The following is a 22,531-nucleotide window of genomic DNA, read 5'->3' as shown; positions in this document are numbered from 1 at the left end:
TTTAGACAGTCCCGTATGACAGTAGTAGAATGTCCGGTATTTTTTCCATTTAAATTTAAGTGAATTTAGTCCTCAGTTTAGCCACAGACCAGGTACGGGACAGGCAATGGCACCACAAGCTTCCCATGTTGTCCAAGTACTTCAACCCTTACTTCCGAAGATGTGTTTGCAGGGTTGCTGTAGCTGTGTTGATGGCCCATGAGGGAGACAAGGTGGGTGATATATAAAATCTATTTTATTTTATTGGACCAACTTCTTGTACTCACTAATATTCTGTAGAGTAGAAAAAAGCTGCTGCCTTTGAGGTTCTATAGTCCTTTATCAGCCCTATGCATCATTCTGTCCCTATGGAGTGTGCATATTTGAATAAGTCATAGTTTTGGGAGATTCACTAATATGAGATCTCTCCTGATAAATATTCTGCTGCAAGTATTAATGGCTTCAAATGTACCCATTGGAGCTCTATTATAAAAGGATTTTTATGGGCTCTATTTAAATTTATCCTAGAAAGTGGCTCTTATCGGACCTTATTGTTGAACTCTCTTGCCCTCACCCAAATCCCATCTACAGTTTCTACTGAGTAAAATTACATAGGTCAGTCAAACCAAGTTTGGGGAAACCAACCAACCACACTTGCTCTCCCTAACGCACATTCTTTACATTTCCGCATGTTACTGAACATCTGGAACCTCCCGGCCGATTCAAGTCATGCAAGATCTCAGGATCTGACACACAAGCCTGGCGTGGTTCATTTTTGTCAATTTGAAGGCTGCCAACGTTTCAGATGCTGTTTATTTTAGATCCCGCACCTCAGGGCTGAAAGAGAACATGGGAGTTAGTCATATCTGTAAGCCTAGAACACCATGAAAGATACCATGAAGAAGGCATGTTGTTGCTTTTTAGTAAATGTTGGTGACGTTTTCAGAAAGCCCTGTTGCCTATAGAGGTCATAGTGCGTAGTTACATACAGTAAATAGCACTGCAAAATAAATAAGTGTATGCAACTGCAAAAAAACCCCTCACATGATCGTGTTTTAGTTCTTGGAAATAAGAGATGTGATAGTAGGGATCATTTCCTTGATTTCATTTGACACTTAAAAGAGACTGAGCAGCTGTCCTTCTTGTGCCTATAGATCTATAAGGAGTTGGGGCATTTTGACAAGGCAGCATTGCTATTCATAAATGCAGCATGAAACAGCCATGTGTTTTAAGAGCTTGTTTCCTATGAAGCAATAAATCTTCCGTGCTTTATTCTTGGCAGAAGATAAGAATGTAAGATTACAGGTGCAGTTCAGATGTTCGGATTCTGGCAATGAAAGGTCTGGCAAGGAGAGGTAGTTGTGCCCTGAAGTTCATAATAAAGCATTGCCTCATATAGATGTTCAATAGCAGCCTCCAAGCAGAGAATTCTCTAGCCATGCTGGTTAGCTGGGCTTCATTTTTTCCTGCCCTACCTGAAGACCCTTTAGTAAAAGGGTTGTCCCACATGGCATGCTGGGATTTTAGAAAAAGGTATTGGAGAACATTGACTTCTTTAAAACAGTTTAAGCTAGTTTTCCTGAAAAGCATGCATCAAACTTGATTATGCCACCACTTTCCATGGTTTGAAACACTGTAGACACACACTTTCATAAAATGGCTTTAGAAGCATCCATAAAGCAATTGAGCCACCAGGAAAATAGCTCCCCTGTATGTCATTGCGTGCCTGTAATGGTTCCTCGCTCTCCTAGGCGGAGGGAGGCCACTCAGTCAGGTTCTGTCTGGCCAGGACCAGAGTCCACAGGACAGTCAAGAGCCCACAATAGGGCTGGGCGACCAACAGTCATAATCAGGCTTTAGCCTGGGCTTGGGCGGCTCAAGCTGCCAGCCATTAAACGGAGTCTATAACTGAGCTGGGGCCTGGGTTTGAGGAGGCTCAGGCGGCCAGCAACAAAACAGTCTCAGGGCTGGGAACAGGCGAAATGTCCTTCTCCTCCGCAGGTTCTCCCTCACTGTGCTGCAGGGCCTGCCTTTTATACTTCCGGCTATGCCCTGTACTTCTGGCGAGGTGGGGTGGGGCAATCTAGGCTCTGCCCTCCAGGAGGAGTGTAATGGTCCCTTGCTCTCCCGTGGGGAGGGAGGCCACTCAAGGTCACTACAGTGCCCTTTACCAAATGCCCTTTTACTAAGTGATAGGCTGCTTCAGTGAGTTGTACAAGGGGTTTACTTAGCAGTGTCTGTGTCAGGGAGACACTGGTGGATGGGGTTGCAGATGGTTCTGACTCTAACACAGCTGCTTATTGTGTGTGGCAGGGAACGTGATGGAAAAGATGTTGGTTAAGCCTTCCAGCCACCTACTGCTGCCACTTTTTATATAAAAGGGCAAGAAAATTGGATCAAGCCCCCATTTTTTTCAGTGTGGGTGTGGAATGCAGACTGATTTCACTACCATTTTAGGGACATCTTTGAGAGGGTCTTTACCAGATTCATTTGTAAGCACCACATGACTGGTGTTACGTGTGTCATGGGCTTTTCTATGGCACTCATCGCTGTAGTATCTGAGTGCTTCACAATGAATTTACTTTCACAACGCCCCTAGATGGTGCAGGGGAAAGGGTTACTTTTATCCCCATTTTACAGTCTGAAGGACAGTCAACCCCTGCCACCCTAAGGTTACGCCCGAGAGGTCTGGCTGTCTTCCCATCTGCGTTCAAATCATGCAGATTCCTTTTCCACGCTGCCAAGGCCAAGCAGAGGAGGCACTGAAAGCACAGGAGAGAGAGAGAGTCTCCCTGCTCACAGTCCAGGTGCCTGCACCCAGACCCTTCTCCGGTGTAGCTCACAGCTGACCAGAGCTGCAATTGCAGGGCAAGTCCTGCTCAGGCTTGGGCTGGAGCATGCCCATTATGGACAGAATTTTGGGGGACTTTAACTGCTAAAATCTCAAGACTTTAGGCAGCATGTGGAACCTGCAGTTTTTCATAGTCTTATAACTTGGCCAAATTTGGGGAGATTTTCACAGGAATGGCATAAAGCACGTCTCTGTGAACTTGTCTACATGTGGTTCAGCATGTAGGGTACATGTAGCTACACGCTGCAGTGAAAGGCAAGCTGCGCCTATACTCACGGTGGTGTGTAGCTAAATGCGGTATGAAAGACTCTGGTAGGGGTGAGGCAGCAGGAAAAGATCCGGCCAGAGCCTTTTCCTGCTGCCTGAATCTTTCACTACAGCGGGGCCAGTGTCCAGCAATGGGGAAGCAGCGAGACACTACACTGCTAAAAATAGTGTAGATGTGGGTGGCACTGTTCGGGCATGTAGATAGCCATGTACGGTATATACCATAGGATTCTGGCACGTGGGGCACTCTGCTCTACTCTCCTAAGCAGTACCTCACCGTCTACACTGCTATTTATGCCCCTGATAGCTGAGGATGCAATATTGGTACTCTGCACACCGCTGTAAGTGTAGACCTACCCTGACACAAAGGCCAGCCCCCTGTCAAATTTCAAGTCCCTGCTTCAAAGCCTGGGGAGACTTCAGTTTTTCAAAGGTCAGCCTGAGGCAGACACCCAGCATGGAAAATATCTGCCCAAATGGCAAGAGTTTGAAAAAGTTATCAGCAACTGAAAACAGAGTCTTATAATGGCACGTGTCAGGCAAGGTTCATAGGCAACAGCCTGGACTATAATATACAATTACATCCAGTGGTTAAAATAATTTGAAAATATTCCTTCTAGGCTGAATCTTAGTGTATGAAATTACAGCCTAGGATTAAATTGATTTTACATGTTATAGGGCTGCAAATGAAATTAAATCCTTCGTCCTAAATTAAATCCTAAAGGTCACTAGCCCATAATATCAAGTTAGGCAGCCTTTTATTTAGAAATTAAACCACTAAAATGAGCTTGCTGATTTTTGAAAGGGTAAAACTTCTGTGCCTATCATTTTTTTTTCCTGATTAACTTCAGTAATTAACTATGTAATTCCATATATAGGATGGAACAGTCTATAGTATTAGCAGAGTGCTAGACGTACCTGTATTTTATACTGTCTCATACCACAGCAACTCTCTTGGTTTCCTAGCTGACGCTGCAAAGTGGATGCAAAACAGCAGATGGAATCTCAGGAATAAGTGCTTGTGGGTAAGGGGAAATGTCTATAGAATCACTTGATCGGTGGCTTCCCTTGTTCCAAGTGTGCCAATAGGGTCTGCAATGTGGGGTCATTTTTGAACATAGAATCTCAAATGTCACCCATGGCCAAGAGTGGTTTTTCTCCTTTAAAATATTCCTAAATTGCCATCCTTTCTTCAAAACACTGACAACCCATGTCTTCATTACCTCTACCAAGCGTTACTGTAATGTACTTTATTTGGTGCTCACCAGATAGATATGTCTTAAGCGTGTTTTGGAACCTAGTAGCCTGAGTGCACCTGAGTTTTTCCTTTATTTCCTTAATCTGCACTATCTGGTCACTGAGTGCATTGCAGTGTTTATTCTAGTAATTAAAGCCTTAAAGAGCAGTTCTACTCTGAAAACAACTCAATCTATCATCAGTTTTGTGAGTTCTATATTCACTGTGGCCCAGTGATCCCAAATCAAAATTGCTCAGTTGTCTTTAGTATGCCTAAAATGCTAAAAAAGTCCTTTCCTCCATAAGAATGACTAAAGTGCTTTTGTACTCAAACTCTCTTCTCCAACCAACTTAAAAAAAATGATAAAACCCTTGGGGAAAGAATCAACCTAAAACCAAGAGAAAGCAATTGAAATAGTTAAAAATTTAACTCCTAACACAAGCAGTATTTTTACCCTGAAACAGGAGAAGTTCCAGAGACTCCATAAATTCCACTAGGGACTGTGCTGTTATCGATTTTATGTGGAAAGTGCTTACATACTACAGTGATGACTAGCAGGATAAAAACCTAAAAGAGCATTTAACCCAGCAATTAGCACTGGATAAACAATTCTGTTGATGTATGACCCAGAATAGAATCCATTTCCCTTTCCCATAACTATGTTAACTCTGCATGACCAACAGGTATAACACCATTATAAACTTTGCCCACTAATGTAAATAGATAAGACTCTGAGCAGTAGCCCTCTAAAAATGGCACCTTTATACCTTAATAGCTCTACACTCTGTGTGTTCAGAGACACATTTTGATATAGGCCAAGTCTTCCAAGAGACTCCTTGTTTTCCTCCTCTCCCAAAATGTGGGTGCAGGTTTAAACTTTACCAGCAGGTACAAGTTAGAGAGCAAAGTCTTTAATGATGACCAGGCTTTGTATGTGTTCCCCTTTGTTTCATGCTTGTGCACATTAGTGCTTGCAGACATGCCTCAAGACCCATTTCCTTTTCAGCTGTCCATGCATTTTTGGTGGATTTTATTGCATGGTAGCAACAGGATGTTAGGGGTTATCACTACTACGTAAAAACAGCCAAATTAACCAGAGCTCTGTAGATGCAGAACATTGATCCTGCTAGTCTTTGTGCATCGTGCCTGACAATTGCACCCCAGCACAAGTGCTGGTGGAGGCCACCTGTGAACAGAAATGAGATATAGAGCCCTCGGCTTAGTACACAGCAGTGGTACACAGCAGTGGGAATTAGTGGTATCAAGCCCTTCTCTCATATGCACAAGTACAAAGCTTTTTTAAAAAAAAAAAAAAAAAAAAAGGACAGGGTATAGGCAGAGAATGGACATGTCTGTGGAGTCATGGCCTGAACTGATCTTTGTAGTAATGAAGCCCTTAGCCATGCCTCACTCCTGCAACTGCGAGGCAGGAGTTAGCTGGCAGCTACACAGTGGACGCTCATTAATCCAGGGCTGGGTTCCACTGCACTCCCTATTCCCTTCATTTTTAACCTTACATGTAACACTATGCACTAGGGTTGTGCTGGACAAAACACTTGTTGTAATACTGGATGGTAAAGTGACTCTTACCATTAACAATAACAAAGGAAATCCCCTCTCAAGCTACGTGAGGTACATTTATGCACCCCATTTCCACAGTATCTGAGCACCTCACAATCTTTGCGTATTTATGCCCATTTGAACTCCCATAGTTCTATGTGGTAGCCTAACCTATTTGTATGGAGAGGCAATGGCAGCCACTTTCTCCCCTAGAGATGGCACGTGCGGGCAGTTTTCACTTTGGAGCCTTTGTCTGTTCTGTCAGTAAGCCATGTATTTAAATGGTCCCAAAGGAGTCATTGACCCCTGGATTTGGGAATCAAATGTGTCCAATTTTTAAGAAGTCTCTCAGTACAAATTTACATGATAGCTCATCATGGATACAACAAAGCCAGTACAGGGTCTATCTAATAAAGTTGAGCTGCATGCATGTTTGAAAAAGACCCCAATTATTATACTCCCATTCTGAAGTGGATGCACGGGGGAATGGATCTTACACTTTCTAGAGCTGTCCCAGATATTTATAAGTGGAGGTGGGGGATGTAAATCAGAGCCAATATAGGCACAGGAAAGTGGATGGTGATTTTTCTGAGGTCGGCCACTTGTCAGTGTCGGAGCTGGAAACGGAACTCTTAACATGCAACCTCATGTTCTAGTCACAAGGCCACATTCTCTCCTGGAAAGTAGGTTTCAGACTTTTAAATCCAATTCACAGTTTGTTTGTTTGTTTGTTTTTTTCAAAAGAAAGAAGGGTACTGGATTGTTTGGACTCAAGGATTTTTAAGTCCAGGTTGGATATATAATGGCAAAGGTGGTGAGTAGAACTGGTGTGGAATTTTTTGACTAAATGGTTTTTAGTCAGAAAATGCTGACTTGTCAAATCAAAACTTTTTGCAAGAAGGGATTGGCATGATGAAACTTTCACTGAGAGAGGTTTCCTCAGGTCCAGGATGGAATTTCTGGTCACGACAAGAAACAAAGGCCCTAGGATAGCCTGGTGGCTAAGGCATTCATCTGGGATGTAGAAAACCTGGGTTCCAAGTCTTTGCTACAAATGAAGAAGAACTGGGATTTGAACTGGGTCACTCGCATCCCAGATGAGTACACTAACCCACCAGGCTATTGGCTCATATGGCCATGTGTCTCTCTCACTCTAATTTTTTGTGAAGTTTCTGAAGGTCTCGGTTTCCTCCCACTGTGAAACAGGGAAGATTTTCTGAAATTTCAAATATATTTGTGGGATGGGAAAATTATTTCCTGTTCAGCTCTAGTGGTGGGTAAGCCTACCCTTTGGTTTTCTGTGTCTCTGAACTAGCCTGAATTATGGTTCTCGGTGTCTCTGAAACTTCCTTTGCTCTGAGTGGCTTAGAATTTGGATTTTAGGACCCTGAGCCCCTCATGTCTAGGTAATACGGGATCAAATCTAGCTGCAGTTGGTAGTGACCAAAAGTTATTAATTGGGCTATGTCAAGGAGTTGGAGGGCTGACTCTAGAAGACAGATATTCATGTCTCTGAACTGCCTGTGCCCCACCAGCAGTCCCAGCAGAAAGACCAATGGGCATGGAGCCAGGAGGAGAGGCTGTATGGAAGGGTCAACGTGCACCAGTAGGGCTGCATGAGGAAACCTATATTACTGCCACTTGTAGTATGACCTGCTCACCAGATAGAGATTAGCCTAGCATTATTTGCCCCCCACAAATTTACTTAAAAGAAAACTCATGTACCTCTGTAAAACAAATCCAGAGTAACAGATGGAAAATAGGATAGAGCTGGAAGGTTGCCAAGACTGATCTAATATTATTTCAAAGCACTTGTTTCAAGTATGATTTGGGATGGAATCTCAGCATTCCTGAAGGACACGGCTTTTAATGTTTGAAATAGTAGAAGTCTGCTGTGAAGTTAGAGTTTTTTCAGATGTTTATTCCAGATGGAAACATACCATTTTCACTATGAATTTACATTGTCACCTCTGAAAATGGTAACCTGTTTTTTGTCCAAATTATAAGACAAGAATAGTTAAAGTTTTGCTGCTTTTTTTTCTCGCCATTTTGCCATCAGGGGGAATCTTTTTAGGCAGCTTGAATGTGAAAAGCCCCTTATTTCCAAGGTCTAGGATTCTGGTAGATCTTTCAAAATTTCAGTCAGGCTTCAGGGTCGCCTTCACATAATGGTAGATATTTGTAAAGGGCAGTTGTTGTCAGTTACCCATCTCTTTTTTTTATAGTCTAATGGGGAGGAAATGGGTTCAAGAAGACAAATAAGGGAACCGATCTTCGTGAGACGTCTACTTTGACTATGATCCCAGTGGGATTACAGAACAGTCTGATCTCCATTTACTGTTGTAAGCCTGGTCTTTCCTCTCCTCTACTGTTTGGCTTATCTTATACTATTTAATATTGAATTTTAAGATCTTCAGGGCAGGGGATATATTTTTGTCTATTCTGTAAAACACCTAGCATGTTTTTGGACACTTAAAAACTAGTCATGTGCACTGCTGGTGAACGGAGCAGAGTTCAACAACCCAGGTGGTTGAAGTTCCATTTCTACAGTAGTGACTCTGTTGACAGTGAAAGGTGCAAGCTTTGACACAATGTCAAGTAATATGCCTTATTTCTGATCTGATTGGTGTGTCCTATATGTAGGGTGAGATGGTAAGGCCTTCTCCAGTCTCTGGCCAGCCTACTGAGTGTGTTTGGTTTTTGCAACATGGGTATATGTCCTCCAGGAAGTGGATTACAAACATTCTTTTACATGGTTGACCAAACAGCCTTCAGATAGTAATGAAACCTAATCACTACAAGTGCGGGTTGGATTATAAGTGGTGAACTACAGGTCAAAGGTGTTATATGAATTACCAGTCAGAGAACAAAACAGCAAATATGCATCACTCCATAGTCACCACCAGGGAAAGGGAGTCACTGGGAGCAGCAGGAGAAGTAACATAATGTAGGGATTCAAAACAGACACAAAAGAGATACTGAGTTATCTTTCATCAGACAACAGTTCAGCCCCAAATTAAATTCATATGTCATAATATCCATACTAGGCTGGCTTTGACACTGAACATAAACTCTTGTCTTCACAGCATGGATGAAAGTACAAAGCACAAGAAACTTTTGGAAATCCACACACACCCCCTCCCAAAAAAAAAAAGTATATATATTTTCGTGATTTTTTTCCATCTTATAGTTGGCATTCTTTCTCCTCCTTGCTGACTACAGAACGCACAAGAGGTGATGGGTCACATGCTGTATGGCCCAGTATCTGACAGTTGTTCAGGAGACATAAACCAGCTTACCACAGTTTACCACATGAAACCCATCTCCAGTCTACAAAGTTCCTTTCATTCAGGGACAAGTTCTGCAAAGAGCAAGCCCCACAGTGTTTGTTTGCATCTAAGGCCAGAATTGTACTGCTGCCATGTGTTCCATTAACTTTTATCCTAATCAAACTGTCCATTCTTCAGAAAAGCATGGTCCAGGCACAAATCCAATGCCTTCTTGTTTGCTTGTTTTCCCTCATTTAGGCACAGATTCGGAATCCCTTACTTGTGTTGAATAGCAATGGGACCACTTCTGCAATAAGGTGCTTTTCAATATGAGTATCGGTGTCAGAGTCTGGCCTTTAGACAGTATGCTTTTTGGAGAACAGAAATGTGTTTTATGCATGGCCCTATACTTCAGAGCCTTATTACAAAGAATAGTGCTTACTATTATGAGCAGTAACTCTGAAGTCAATAGGATTATTCAGAGTAGCATGCACTGAGCCTCATAGTAAATGTTTGCAGGGTTGAGCCCTAAGGTTCTGAAGAACTTAAGGCCTGATTTTCATAAATAAGAGTAGCCTATTTTAATAAATCTCTAACAGCATTTTATCAAATGGAAGTTTTCAAATACAGCACATTAGCCCAGGTTTCATTTCAGGTTTAAACCATTTTGTAGTTTAATTACTTTGTACATTTACATTCATCGTTCCCTTCACATCTGATTTTGTTTCTCTACTTCATTATTGCTTACACATTTAAAGCCAGCGTGGTGTTTGATGCTGTACAATAGACCCAAGTAAAGACGGTCCATATTTCAGGGTTATGTGCTCTGCTCCCTGTGATTACATAAGGCTTGCAGGAGCTGAGCACTCTGGTCCCAGTCCAGCAAAACCACTTAAGCAGGTGTTTAACTGTATGCACAAGTAGTGTGCCAGAATGCTCTGCACCTTGCAGGATCAAGCCCATTAAGAGCCTGATTCAGACCAGGTGTGACGGTGCAGTTCCTTTGACTTTGGTCTCACGTGCTTACCTCAGTTCTGTCTCCTATCTTGGTATGATTGTGTTTGTGATAAATGGTGTGAAAGGGGAGCTGTTTGTACGTTATGATTTCAAACTGCTGCTTGCCCTCTGTTACAGACTGAAAAACTTGCTGGATAATTTCTGCAAAGCACATAGTCTTCATTAAGCCTCTCTTTCCCTTGTGCTGACAAATGTTTGGAACAAGACAGTAATCTTTTTCCTATTACCTTTGCTTTCCCCCACCAGAAACCTGAATAACAATAAGATCAAGGAGATCCGAGAAGGTGCCTTTGATGGGGCAACAGGAGTGCAGGAACTGATGCTGACGGGGAATCAGCTGGAATCTGTGCAAGGGCGAATGTTTAGAGGCCTCACAGGACTCAAGACAATGTAAGTGTGAAATCTGTGTCTGACTGCTGAAAAGTATGGCTGCTTGTTTGGAAGAGCTTGGTTACAGCCATACCTAATTACACCACAGTTATTAGACAGTAAATTCTTTGGGGCAAGGAATGTATCTTACTGTGTTCACAAAGCACTGTGTATTTTTATGGTACTCTGTTTCTTTATAAACTGATTTTCAAGGATTAGTAAATTGACAGTGAAACTCTTGAGCCAAAGCTCAGTGAATTTAATCACTTAGCTGTTTTAGTTAGTTAGTTAGAATTAATTAAGATCCTTTCTAAAATTCTACTTTTTAAAATTCACTTTGATATAATTCACTGTGACATTATCTGTGATTATGTCAGAGACATATGGTGATCATAAAATGCAATATGGTCTCATGGTGAAGACACTGTTCTAGATTCCAGTATATTAAGGGTTAAATTCCCAGCTCTGCCACAGACTTCCCATGTGGCCTTGTGCAAGCCACTTAATATCTCTGTTTTTTTAAGTTTCCAATCTCTCATAAGTGTTAAGGATAAATTCTTTAATGCATGTGAGGTTCCTACAGTGATGGGGCCACATAAGTGCCTAGACCTATAGACAAACAGCAGACACTGGAAAATGGATCACAGTTTGCTTCTGCTCCATACACCGGAGATAAAAGTTCCAGTAAAATCAGAAAGAATGATGGCATGTAATTGACAACTTAACAAATATCCTGTTTGCACAATCTCTCTGTTCTAGGAGGACATAACATCTGAGCAATGTGACTTCCCCTGCGATTGGCTCCAAAATGTCAAGTACAATTTTAAAAAAGCTCAGTTTGGTCACAGCAACAAGTGTTTCTTACTTTGCAAAGTATTATAGTTCCAAACCCTTCACTCCTTACTCAAGCAAAACAACCCTGACGTGACTTGGAGGTTTGCCTGGGTGAGGACCTCACAACTTGGCCCGTAGAGACAAAAACTGGAGAACTTTTCCTTCACTGTTCCTTCAACTTTTGCTTTTCTTTGGCTTAGTCCATCTGCTGTGCATGTTTTACTGAGAAACTTTTAAATACTGTTTGTGGATACTAAATTAACTTTTTATGCTATGAAAGCAGCCCATGGCAGGGCTCCCAAACAAAATAAGTATTTTTTCATAGAAAGATATTTAGCATTTGAGCTATGGTGCTGACCTGACCTGCATTTCCCCCAAGCTGCTAAAGCAGTCTAAATATACACAGCATGAAATGAAAATCTGTAAGTATAAGTTTTCCTTCAGAAAGGGCACCCAGTGTGTGGTATAGAATCCAGAGTTGGCTTCAGAGACATATATTTGGATCTATAAACCTGCATTCTTTGAGCATAAAAACTGTAGCCTTAAACCAAGAGGCCATGTTGGACAGAGGCGTGCATTGATTTTGAAAATCCTGTGTGCTTCTATAAATGTATTAAATAGTTATAGAGATGAACAGACATTTAAAAACCTTCCTAGCTATGTGAAGTTACCCTCTAAAACTTATAGAATCCAAAAAACACGTCATTCTGACATATGACTTCAATATAATATGTTTCCAGAACTGACCTAATCCAACCAGGTCTTAGACACCCCCTTCTCTTATAATAGCATGTTCCTTCTAGAGTTTGTGCCATAGATGGAACCGTTGCATGAAGGGACAAGTTCCTCCCAACTTTTTGGTGTCCTGTTAATATCTTTTGTCATGTGCTTTTTGGTCTCCCCATTTTTAACATGCTCTGTTTAACCACTGTTTATGGCATTAGGACCCATCTATTTATATTATAGGTGACTGAGGTGATAACTGGATTTGGAAGTATATCCACTTAAAACCTAGTGTCAAGTCATGGCCTTTCACACCTACTGTTTGATTAGAATGTGAATATCTATATCTGTCTTGCTAAATCTAATCTCTCTCAGGCAATGGGAAAGTACCTCCTATCAATGTACTATCCAACTGCCTAGCTGGCTGGTATCAGTGGGGGATGTGAACACAGGGTATACTGAACTCAATGCAGACTTCCTGGATTTCAGAGCAGAGAATTATATCCCCTTTAGTTTACATGCTTAGATTATTGGAGTGGGAGCACATGTTCGCATGTATTTTGGGACTTTCTGGCGGTATGCTTTAGATACTGAATAATGTTTAATCTGAAGATGAATAGTGGCATTTATGTACCACGACATTCTTTTATATGAAATGTGACACATGCTTCATGAATAGCTCTAAAGTCTTTGTGGCTATGAAGCAAAATTAGATATTATAGTATTTCAATTCAATTAGGCTTTACCATCAAATTCATTGTTACCATAACAACTCACAGCAATGTATGTTCATCTGGTACAAGCACTGAGCAAAGAGGCATTTTATGGAGTCATTACCTTTTTTTTCCTCTGGCTGCTATAGGAAAGTTAATGATGACAATAAGATTTCAGAGCTGGTTTTGGTTTGGAAACCCTTTCCTATACCATACGTAAGCTTCCACTGTTGCTGTCTCCTTTCATACTGCTTAAATACAATTTTTAAAAAACGATTTAGGATTGTCATTCTGGTAATGCAATGTAAGTATTGTTATGTTCAGAGGGTAGCCAGAGCCCTTATCAGGTGGCCTCAGAAATCCATTTTAGATTACTCCCATACTCAGTAAATGATTAGACTTTTAAAGCTGACTGCATGTCTGACGCTAGCGAAGGTTTTTGGTCCCACTGTAATTTCAGCAGGAGAGTGCCCACCACTCTTTAATGCCATGTGTGAGCAAATATAATAATGGAGTTTGAGATTCATAATGATACACGTCTGAGGTGAGAAGGACCCTTTGTTAGCTATTTGTACTTTTGATAGTCAAAACAGAATGGGGTCTGATGCTTGTTTAGCGTCAGTCACTGTCTTGTATTACAACAGATGGATGTTAGAAATGGCATTCATGGACCCCTGCCCTTAGATTAGGCTGCCACCACCACCACCATCACTACAGTCTGAAAAAGTATTCTAATTCCATTTCTATATCTTTGCAGGATGCTGAGGAGCAACTTGATCAGCTGTGTGAACAATGACACCTTCACAGGACTAAGTTCAGTAAGGTTGCTCTCGCTGTATGACAATCGCATCACCACCATCACTCCTGGAGCTTTCAATACACTTGTCTCTTTGTCCACGATGTGAGTATTCCTTTTAGGTTTTTTTGATGGTGCCATTATCCAGGACTGCCTGGGCCGGGGCAGGAGGGAGGGGTCCATTGCAGCCTGGTACTCAGGTTTGGCCCGGCCACTGTGAACTCAAATCAGCACTAGGACTCCAGGCGCCAGGTCGCAACACAAGGAGCTGGGAGCTGGGCCCAGCTCCATGGGACAGGGGCCACCAATATGGGATGAGTGTGGAGTGGGCTCACTCTTCCCTCCACCCCAACGTTGGGGCTTTAGGTACAGGGTGGGGGGGCTTCAGTTTCAGATTTTGGCCCTGACCCCAAACACCTCTGTGTGGCCCTGCTATTGTCCCATACTTTAAGGGAATTTGTTAGTTGTGAAATCGAAGTGTTTGAGTGTTCAGATGTGGAGAACCCAAAACCATCTTCATTTTTTTTTCAACTGAAGTTGAAGTTTTGGAGAATTTAGAACCTCTTCGACTGCATTAGAATTTCCATGCTCAGTTTCAATTTGAACAGACAGAGGGCAGAGAAAAGGCTTGGTTTTTTTTCAATTTAATCAAAAAACATAAATGTCAAAAAGTTGTTCTATAAAATGAATATCTAAACCTAAAAGGAAAGGGAGCTCAGTTCCCATTGGAATTTGCAAATCCCAGCCTAAACATTTGCAAAAAGTTCCCAAGGTTTTTCTATAATATTTCTGACTTTTCTTCTTATATATTTTCTGGATTCCCTTTCTTAGTGTATCTATTTTCATACAAGTACACATTGTTAAATAGAGAGATAGAGTCTGGTCTGTGCTTCCAGCTGTGAATGGGAAACTGGCGCAACTGTTAATGGAAGTTGTCTACTTAATCCCATCCACTCTGCGCTGAAAATGCACCCAACTATCCAAACAAAACAAACTCTTTGTTGCTATTGCATTTATTTATTTATTTTTGGTCTGGAAAGTAACCTCTGTGGTGTTTACTTGTTTTAAATAAGGAGTATATGTTTGTTTGCGGGGGGGGGGGAAGGGGTGTAGCAGAGCCAAGGTCTTGCAATGTTTTGTTGCTCCTTCCTTCATTTTTATCACCACCTGATTTTGTTAATAGCTTTTCCCCAACCAGCCAGTTCATGCTGTGGCATCTCACCCTTTGGTAGGAGAGAGAGAGAGGTAAACAACCCTCTTAAAAGTCACCCTGCAGATTGAAGGACAAGGGCACTAACTGTAGTGGAATTGATTTTCACTGGTCACCATCTTCATTGCTCATTCTTCTATATTGGTCAAACCATACATTCCAATATTTAGTACTCCACGTGTGCTGCCAGCATTCCCAGCCTTTCCTGTGCTGCCAGCATTCCCAGCCTTCTCTGCCTTTTTCCCTGCTTCTTGCAGTTGCCTCCATGCCTCCTTCAATGCATCCCCTATGCATGGAGTGATGATCTTGAACTAGTCCCCAAGAATCATGTCCTGTCTGCTTTTAAGTCTCTCTCAAAAACTCACCTCTGCTATGCTGTCTACAGTGAATCTATTCAATTTTTAACAGTTTCCTCTGTTTCCCTTTTCCTAATCTCTGTGTGCTTGTCTGCTATTACATGTGACCTCAGAGCAGGAAGCCATCTCTCATTTACTTACTGTTGAATGTCAGGAAAGGAGCTAGCTCATCATATGCTCTAAAATAAAAGGTATGTCAACACAGCAGCTGGAAGAGTGTTTCCCAACACTGGTAGACAGACATGCTGTCTAGAGCAGAGCTAATGTGCTAAAAATAGCAGGATAGCCATAGTGGCGCCTCAGGCTAGCCGCCCAAATGCAATCCTTCGCAACCCGCTGGCTATATACTCAGGTGGCTAGCCCAAGCTGCCACCTTGCCACGGTGGCCACACTCCTATTTTTAACAGCCTAGGTCAAGCACAATTTCAAGTGCTGTGTAGACGTAAACAAATAATGCTGATGTTTCCCTTTGTTTACACAGTTCAGTGGGTTATTGGTTGCACAAACAAGGCTGGGAGTAATTTGTGATTGTGTCATGTTTTAATGGCTGGAAAGAATTTTTCACTTTTGTGGGTATTTTTCAGCTGCATGTAATGATTTTCACAGCCTCTGGCAGTGTGTTAAAGCTGATGACAATTGACAGAGCTGCTTTGGCACAAAAATGCCTTTTAATAGTCGCTTTGACCGTGGAAGATGGACACTGTGTTCCTATCCATGTCTGAATTAGGAAGTTCACTCAGACAGATTTTCACATAGGGCTTGAGCCAATGCCCATTCGAGTCAATGGCAGGACTCTCATTGACTTCACTGGACTTTGGATTTGGGGTCATATCGTTCAGATACATGCCGTGTCTACATGTACGGCAGTGCGTAGAGTACAGGCACTACATATATAGCTACATGCTGCAGTGAAGGCAGGCTGCATCTACTCTTGTCACTGTGTTGTGTAGCTATCCGCAGCAGTAAAAGGCTCTGGTCGGGGAATGCAGCGGGGAGCTACTGGGCGCAACGGGGAAAGGCTCTGGCTGCGGGGAGGCTGCAGTGTGCTGCACTCGCTAAAAATAACAATGTAGACATGATAGGCACTGCTTGGCCATTGATGTAGGGTATTTACCCTAGGGTTCAGGTGTGCAGGGCACTCTGCTCTCCTCATCTAAATTGTACCTCACCGTCTACACTGCTATTTATCCCTATGTCAGCAGAGTGTGCAGTGTCTGTACTTTACAAGGCGCCATAAGTGTAGTCGCACCTTACGTGAAAAATGAGGAACTGTTGTTTTCCCAACCTGTGTTTCATAACAGCATTCCATTATGGGTGGCTGTGCTTGCATCCTGATGCTACCAGAGATTAAATATTACTTTCATGACTTAGAGAGTTCAGGTCATTGACTGTCCTATTCACCCCAAATTGTGAGGATTAATCAGTGTTTAGGTTTCACTTTTTTGCCATTTATTAATACAAAACTATGAACCGCTCCATTTTATATTCATTTTTATAATAACCACTTTCAAACTAACATTTCTTTCCATTTTTTTATTTTGGAAATTATATTTCACCTCATTCACCAGATTAAAAACAGCTTTGTTTACTTTTTGCTTACAGCCATTATCCTTAACATTATCAGAAAGTATACAGTTCTGAAAATAGCACTCAAAGGAATGGTTTCCAGCAGAGGGAGCACATACATTTATTTTTTGTGTCATTGCAAAAGCATAGCTGTTTTTATGTTTTCTTACGACCAGTGGGATAAATTAAATAGATATTTAAGTTCCCACTTTTTAGGTGTGCATGCAGTTTTGCAGGCCCAGTCCTAATGCATGTATTCTAATACCTAGGCAAGCATGTTTGTCCACAGTGGGCTTTGCATGAACTAATCATGCTAAGAGGGCACACTTACACAATATTAAAATATCAGCCTAGATTTTAGAGTGTGTTTCCAAGCTGATTATAACAGTATCAAGACAGGCTGCAATTTGGAACTTTTCCTTTTAAATATTTCAGCTTCCATAGCTCTTTGCAAATGTTAATAAAGACATTTTTGCTTGATTTGCTTGATTTGACTGGCTGATTCTTTATTTCAAGGGCTCTGTCCACACCTGCTATAAAAAATATTCTTGTGTCTTTGAATGAAACCTTTTAATAAGCCACCTTTGCTAAAAATCTGATTGCCCTATTTCAATGTGAGTGGGTATATTACTATCATTAGGTATAGAAAATCTGATTATTTAATTTTATAGGATTTCAACTGTCAAACATTACTGTTTGTGATCTGAAAATGCCCACCTTAATAGCCTCAGTCAAACTCCATCCTAACACTTTGCAATTTATTGTCCCTTCCAGGCTTTCAAATTGTTTATCATCAAAAATAATTTTGCATAGTGAAGGTTTTGTTCCATGTGATACTTAGATATCATTGACCTAGTGGTCCTGCCAAGTGGCATCATCATGTTTCCATGGAAACATCTTGAGCTGTTTTGATACCAAAATATATCTGTATCTAGTTTTCTAGTATAATTATATAATGTGTCTCAAAAGTAATTAGTGCAAGTATCAGTATATTTGGAAAAATATTAAGTTTAATTGATTGATTGATTATTTATTGTACCATTCCATATGAATAAGCCGTGCTTCCTCAGATAGTAACATTCAGAAAAGATTTGATCATTGTTCCCACTATTGACTATGCAATAACATACATTATCAATTTTCCTCCATAAATAAAAGTTACACTTGAATATTTTAATTACAGCTACAGAATTTGGACTGGAACCAGATTATTGGATTTTGCCAGTCTTCCTGGGTGTTGGGATCCAGGGTTTTGGAACAGATCCATCTCAGATTTACAATAAATGGGAAAATCTGAAGCCGGGGGTTACATTTAACTTCATGCAATCACATAAAAGAGACACCGCCTTGCTATTCAGTTTCCAGCCCTCTGAGTATGGTGCCAAGATAGTTTATAACAGTGTTTATTTTTACAAATAAAATTAATTAAATTAAATCATCAAGAGTTGCTTAGATTACTGTGACGTGTGAATGTATGTTCTCCGTAGCAGAAACTATATGAAGGGTGAAATTCACCCCTGAGCAAAGAGACTGCTCAAGGCTGTTGCGTCACTTAAGCCCTGCATGTGGTGGTGAAGTGCCAAGAGGCCATGTACTGTCTATAAATACAGGTAAATTTCACCCTGAGAAAACTTAACTGTGCAATGCTAGGTCAGGCAATGCCGGAGTTGGGCTGCCTTTTGCTTTCCCCCGCTCTGTAATTCCTAAAACGCCCAAGAGGGGAACTTCCTCCTGTGCACCTTATCCTTGATCCCGCAAGCTGATCTGCATGGTTGGACCTCCACACTCATGTGGAGCGTCTTTAAATTCAGTGAGCTCCAGAGGGGATCAAAGGGGTCCCTGAGCTTGGATCACCTTGCAGAAATTGAAGAATGTCCTCAGCCCCAGCTCCCTTTCAGCACACCTTGCTCAGTCCCACCATATCCTGCCAAATGTGTAGGGAAAACTTAAAGCCCTTCCTCAACCCATTATTGTTCTCTAGACACTAATTTACCCACGGAAGCTGACAAATCATAGAATGATAGAAATGTAGGGATGGAAGGAACCTTGAAGTCATGAAGTGCGGCCCCCTGCTCTGTGGCAGGACCAAGTAAACCTAGACCATTCCTGACAGGGGTTTGTCCAACATGTTTTTTAAATGTATCCAATGATGGGGACTCCACAACCTCCCTTGGAAGCCTGTTCCAGAGCTTAAACACCCTTATAGTGAGAAAGTTTTTTCTAATATCTAACCTACATCTCCCTTGTTGCAGATTAAGCCCATTACTTCTTGTCCTACCTTCAGTGGAAAAGGAGAACAATTCATCACTGTCCTTTTATAACAGCCCTTAACATATTGGAAGACTGTTATCAGGTTGCCCCTCAGTTTTCTTTTTTCAAGACTAAACTTGCCCAGTATTTTCAACCTTTCCTGATAGGTCAGGTTTTCTAAACCTTTTATCATTTTTTCCCCTCTCCTCTGGATTCTTTCCATTGTGTCCACATCCTTCTTAAATTGTGGTGCCCAGAACTGGATACATGTCTCCAGCTGGGGCCACACCAGTGCCGAGTAAAGTGGGACAGTTACCTCCCGTGTCTTACATACAACACTTCTGTTAATATACCCCAGAATTGTATTCACTTTCTTTGCAGCTATGTCCCATTGATGACTCATATTCAGTTTGTGGTCTTCTATAACCCCAGATCCTTTTCAGCAGTACTACCACCTAGCCAGTTATTCCCTATTTTGTAGCTGTGCATTTGATTTTCCCTTCCTAAGTGAAGTACTTTGCACTTGTCTTTAATGGATTTTATCTTGTTGAATTCAGACCAATTCTCCAATTTGTCAAGGTCATTTTGAATTTTAAACCTGTCCTCCAAGGAGCTTGCAACCCCACCCAGCTTGGTGCCATCTGCAGATTTTAAAAGCATACTCTTTATTCCATTATCCAAGTCATTAATGAAAATATCGAATAGTACCAAACCCAGGACTGACCCCTGAAGAACCCCACTAGATATACCCTCACAATTTGACAGCAACTCGAGATAACCACTCTTTTTGAGAATGGTCTTTCAACCATTTGTACATGCACCGTGTAGTAGTTTTATCTCAGCCACATTTCCACAGTTTACTTATGAGAGTATCATGCAGATGTGCTGATCTTCAGCTCTAGGGGCCTCCTAATTCATAAATAAAAGGTCAAAACAGGGAAAACATAAAATGTAGGACCTTCCCCCCCGCCCCTGCAAAATGTACTTTGAACACACAACATCTGATTTTTTCTTAAAGGCACTTCTCCTCCTGAAGGGCTTATTGTCATGCCGTTTTCCAGCTATCTACCACAGCCATTCCAGGTTTAAAAAAGTCAGGAATCTTTCTATGATAGGAGTGGGCATTTAATCTCCATGTGGATAAAATTGGCTAACCCATTTTTGCTCCAGCTTCTATCTTTTAAATAATATGAAATAATATAATTAATAAAAACCTGTCCTTTTAGTGGAGACCAAGTGTGAAAAATTTCATCCCCAAAGGGCAATATTTAGCTGAAAACAGCGAGCTAGCACAGATACTATTATGCAATCTTAACTGTTGCAATCCCTGCCCTCCTGCCATAATTAACTGGATTGTAGATTAAGGATAATAATTATATTCTCATTGTGCTTACAATGCACCAGCTGTGGCATCTAGTCATGCCCAATATGTTCTGGCAATACCAGCACCTGAAAAATATTTGTGTTAAGAACTCACTTTGAGTCCTTGTCACTGAATTAGCCTTAAAGTTATGCTTTGTAAAATCTGGTTGGCTGAAAGACAGTGTCCCCAAAAAACAGGAAATCCTACTGCCGAAAACCACCAAGAGAGGAGTTTATGTTGACAAATGTGTATAAGATACTGAAGGGTAAATAGTATTATATCAGAACAGTCCACACTAGGGGCATTACCCCTTCTGGTAAGCGCTCTTTGTTTTACTGTTCATCCAACTTTGATTCTTAAACAGTTACTCCGAAGCCGTGTGCCTCATTTTTTGTTTGATTTAGCTTTATTCCTCTCCATTTCTTTAAAGAGCACCCAGAAGAATGATGGCTATTTTTCTCATGATATAGAACAAACAACCCCTGAGTTGGATCATAGTGGAGGTCTAAGAATCGGAACTAGATGTGAATTAAAAAACAGCTGTTAAATTTCAACAATATGCATGAGCAGACTAAATGATCCCTTAGGACCCAGTTCATGACACCCATGCTAGCAGAACCTTACTACACAAGTAGTTCTACTGGAAACATTAGGACTGCTTGTGTGCTAAAATACTGCTCCACATTAATAAAAATGACAGATTCAGAGCCTTGTAATTGAGTTATAATATTTTTTCCATGTAGCAAAACTCTATGCTGAAGAGATCTTTGCCGTGGGTTCAGTGAGTTAAAGGTGTATATCGTATGAATCCTGAAATGTGAATGCGAATAAAAGAGTAAGGTTACTTTTTTATGTGTTCTCCTGTTTTGACCTTTTATTTATTAATTAGGAAGCCCATAGAGCCAGAAATCAGTACAGCTTCATGAGTCTGACGGTAAAGATGGTCTCGTTTGTGAGAAATGCTGTTTAATAAGTTAGAACCTGGCGCTAGGAGAGGTCAGAAAACCTGGGTTCTCTTCCCTGATCATCTGCTGAATCACTGGGACCCAGGGTTACTCCACAAACTCTTCTTTGACATAGTTTATTCATCTGTAAAGTGGAGACAATAATCACCTTCATAAGAGGGTTTGGATTAAACTCGTATTTATGAAGCTCTTGGAGATGCCCAGAATAAAGATGCTGCAGATGTGTGAAATATTCTTTAAGTTCAATATAGCCTTTTCTTCAAGAAACTCATTGTATATACATATAATTTGCTCCAAATTGTGGAGTGTTTTGTTCTTGGGATTTATGTATGAACTATGGCTCAAGTCTCTTACGGGCAATATAGCAAATGGCCTGTGAAGCACTGGCTGCCCTGGCTTTGGCAGTTTAAACATTTGGCTCATGGAAACATTGTTTGTGCCAAAGTAAGTCCATTTTGAAAATATACAGGACATCCTGTCTGTGGTCCTATTATGGATGAAAGAAAATTGAAAACAATTTAGGATAAAAATAACTAGAAATACATTGATGTTTTCAGTGCCTGTCTTCACCTGAGAAAAGATGTTTGCTTATGACTTTTTGACTCTGAAAGCTGCTCCTTTCCTCCTCATTTTGAGTCCTCTTTATTGACAATGAAGTGGTTAGTGGAGTCATAGTGGAGACAAAGAAAGTTGGGGGATTTTGGTAGTTGAACCACATCGTGCTGAGTTTCTTTCTGCCTTTTTTACTCTAACTATAAATTTCAATAGTCTGTGCTAGGCCAACTTGTAATTACACACCCATTGCTCTGGGTTATTGCTAGCATTGGGGTGTTTTTTGCTAAAAATATTAACCAATTTTCTAGGAGTGGCTGTAAACCATATTGTGGGTATGTGGTGTTGGCCCAGAACTATATAGTCTGGGCAGTGGTATGATTATTCATTTTCCTCGCAGTTCACTCAGATGTTTTTTTATAAGATTCCATATCAATCTGAAGGACCAGTGACTGGAAGAAACCTTGATATAGCTTTATTTGACTGGGACATCAGATTTTTAAGATCATGTAGGATATCAAATGGTTCCAAGGTCTCCATGTCACTGTTTCCAGCTAAATCTACACACTTGCTGCATGGACAAGAGATGCTGCATTCATTGGACCTTAAAATTCCTGCTGTCTTGCTGGAGATCTTCTGCCCAACATGTTCATT

At 41.1% G+C, this 22,531-nt stretch overlaps 1 protein-coding gene across 1 annotated transcript in view; it reads left to right on the top strand.

The window, feature by feature from the left end:
* SLIT3 (slit guidance ligand 3) overlaps positions 1 to 22,531 on the top strand; it is a 790,143-nt gene that overhangs the window by 609,090 nt on the left and 158,522 nt on the right. Inside the window, exons 17-18 of the mRNA XM_074960679.1 lie at positions 10,427 to 10,570; positions 13,577 to 13,720. Coding sequence (XP_074816780.1) covers positions 10,427 to 10,570; positions 13,577 to 13,720 — 288 coding nt within the window. The remainder of the gene's footprint in view (positions 1 to 10,426; positions 10,571 to 13,576; positions 13,721 to 22,531) is intronic.

This window comes from Natator depressus, chromosome 8, assembly GCF_965152275.1.
Source record: "Natator depressus isolate rNatDep1 chromosome 8, rNatDep2.hap1, whole genome shotgun sequence".
Classification (NCBI taxonomy): Eukaryota; Metazoa; Chordata; order Testudines; family Cheloniidae; genus Natator; species Natator depressus.
This window is presented reverse-complemented; position numbering and strand designations above follow the sequence as displayed.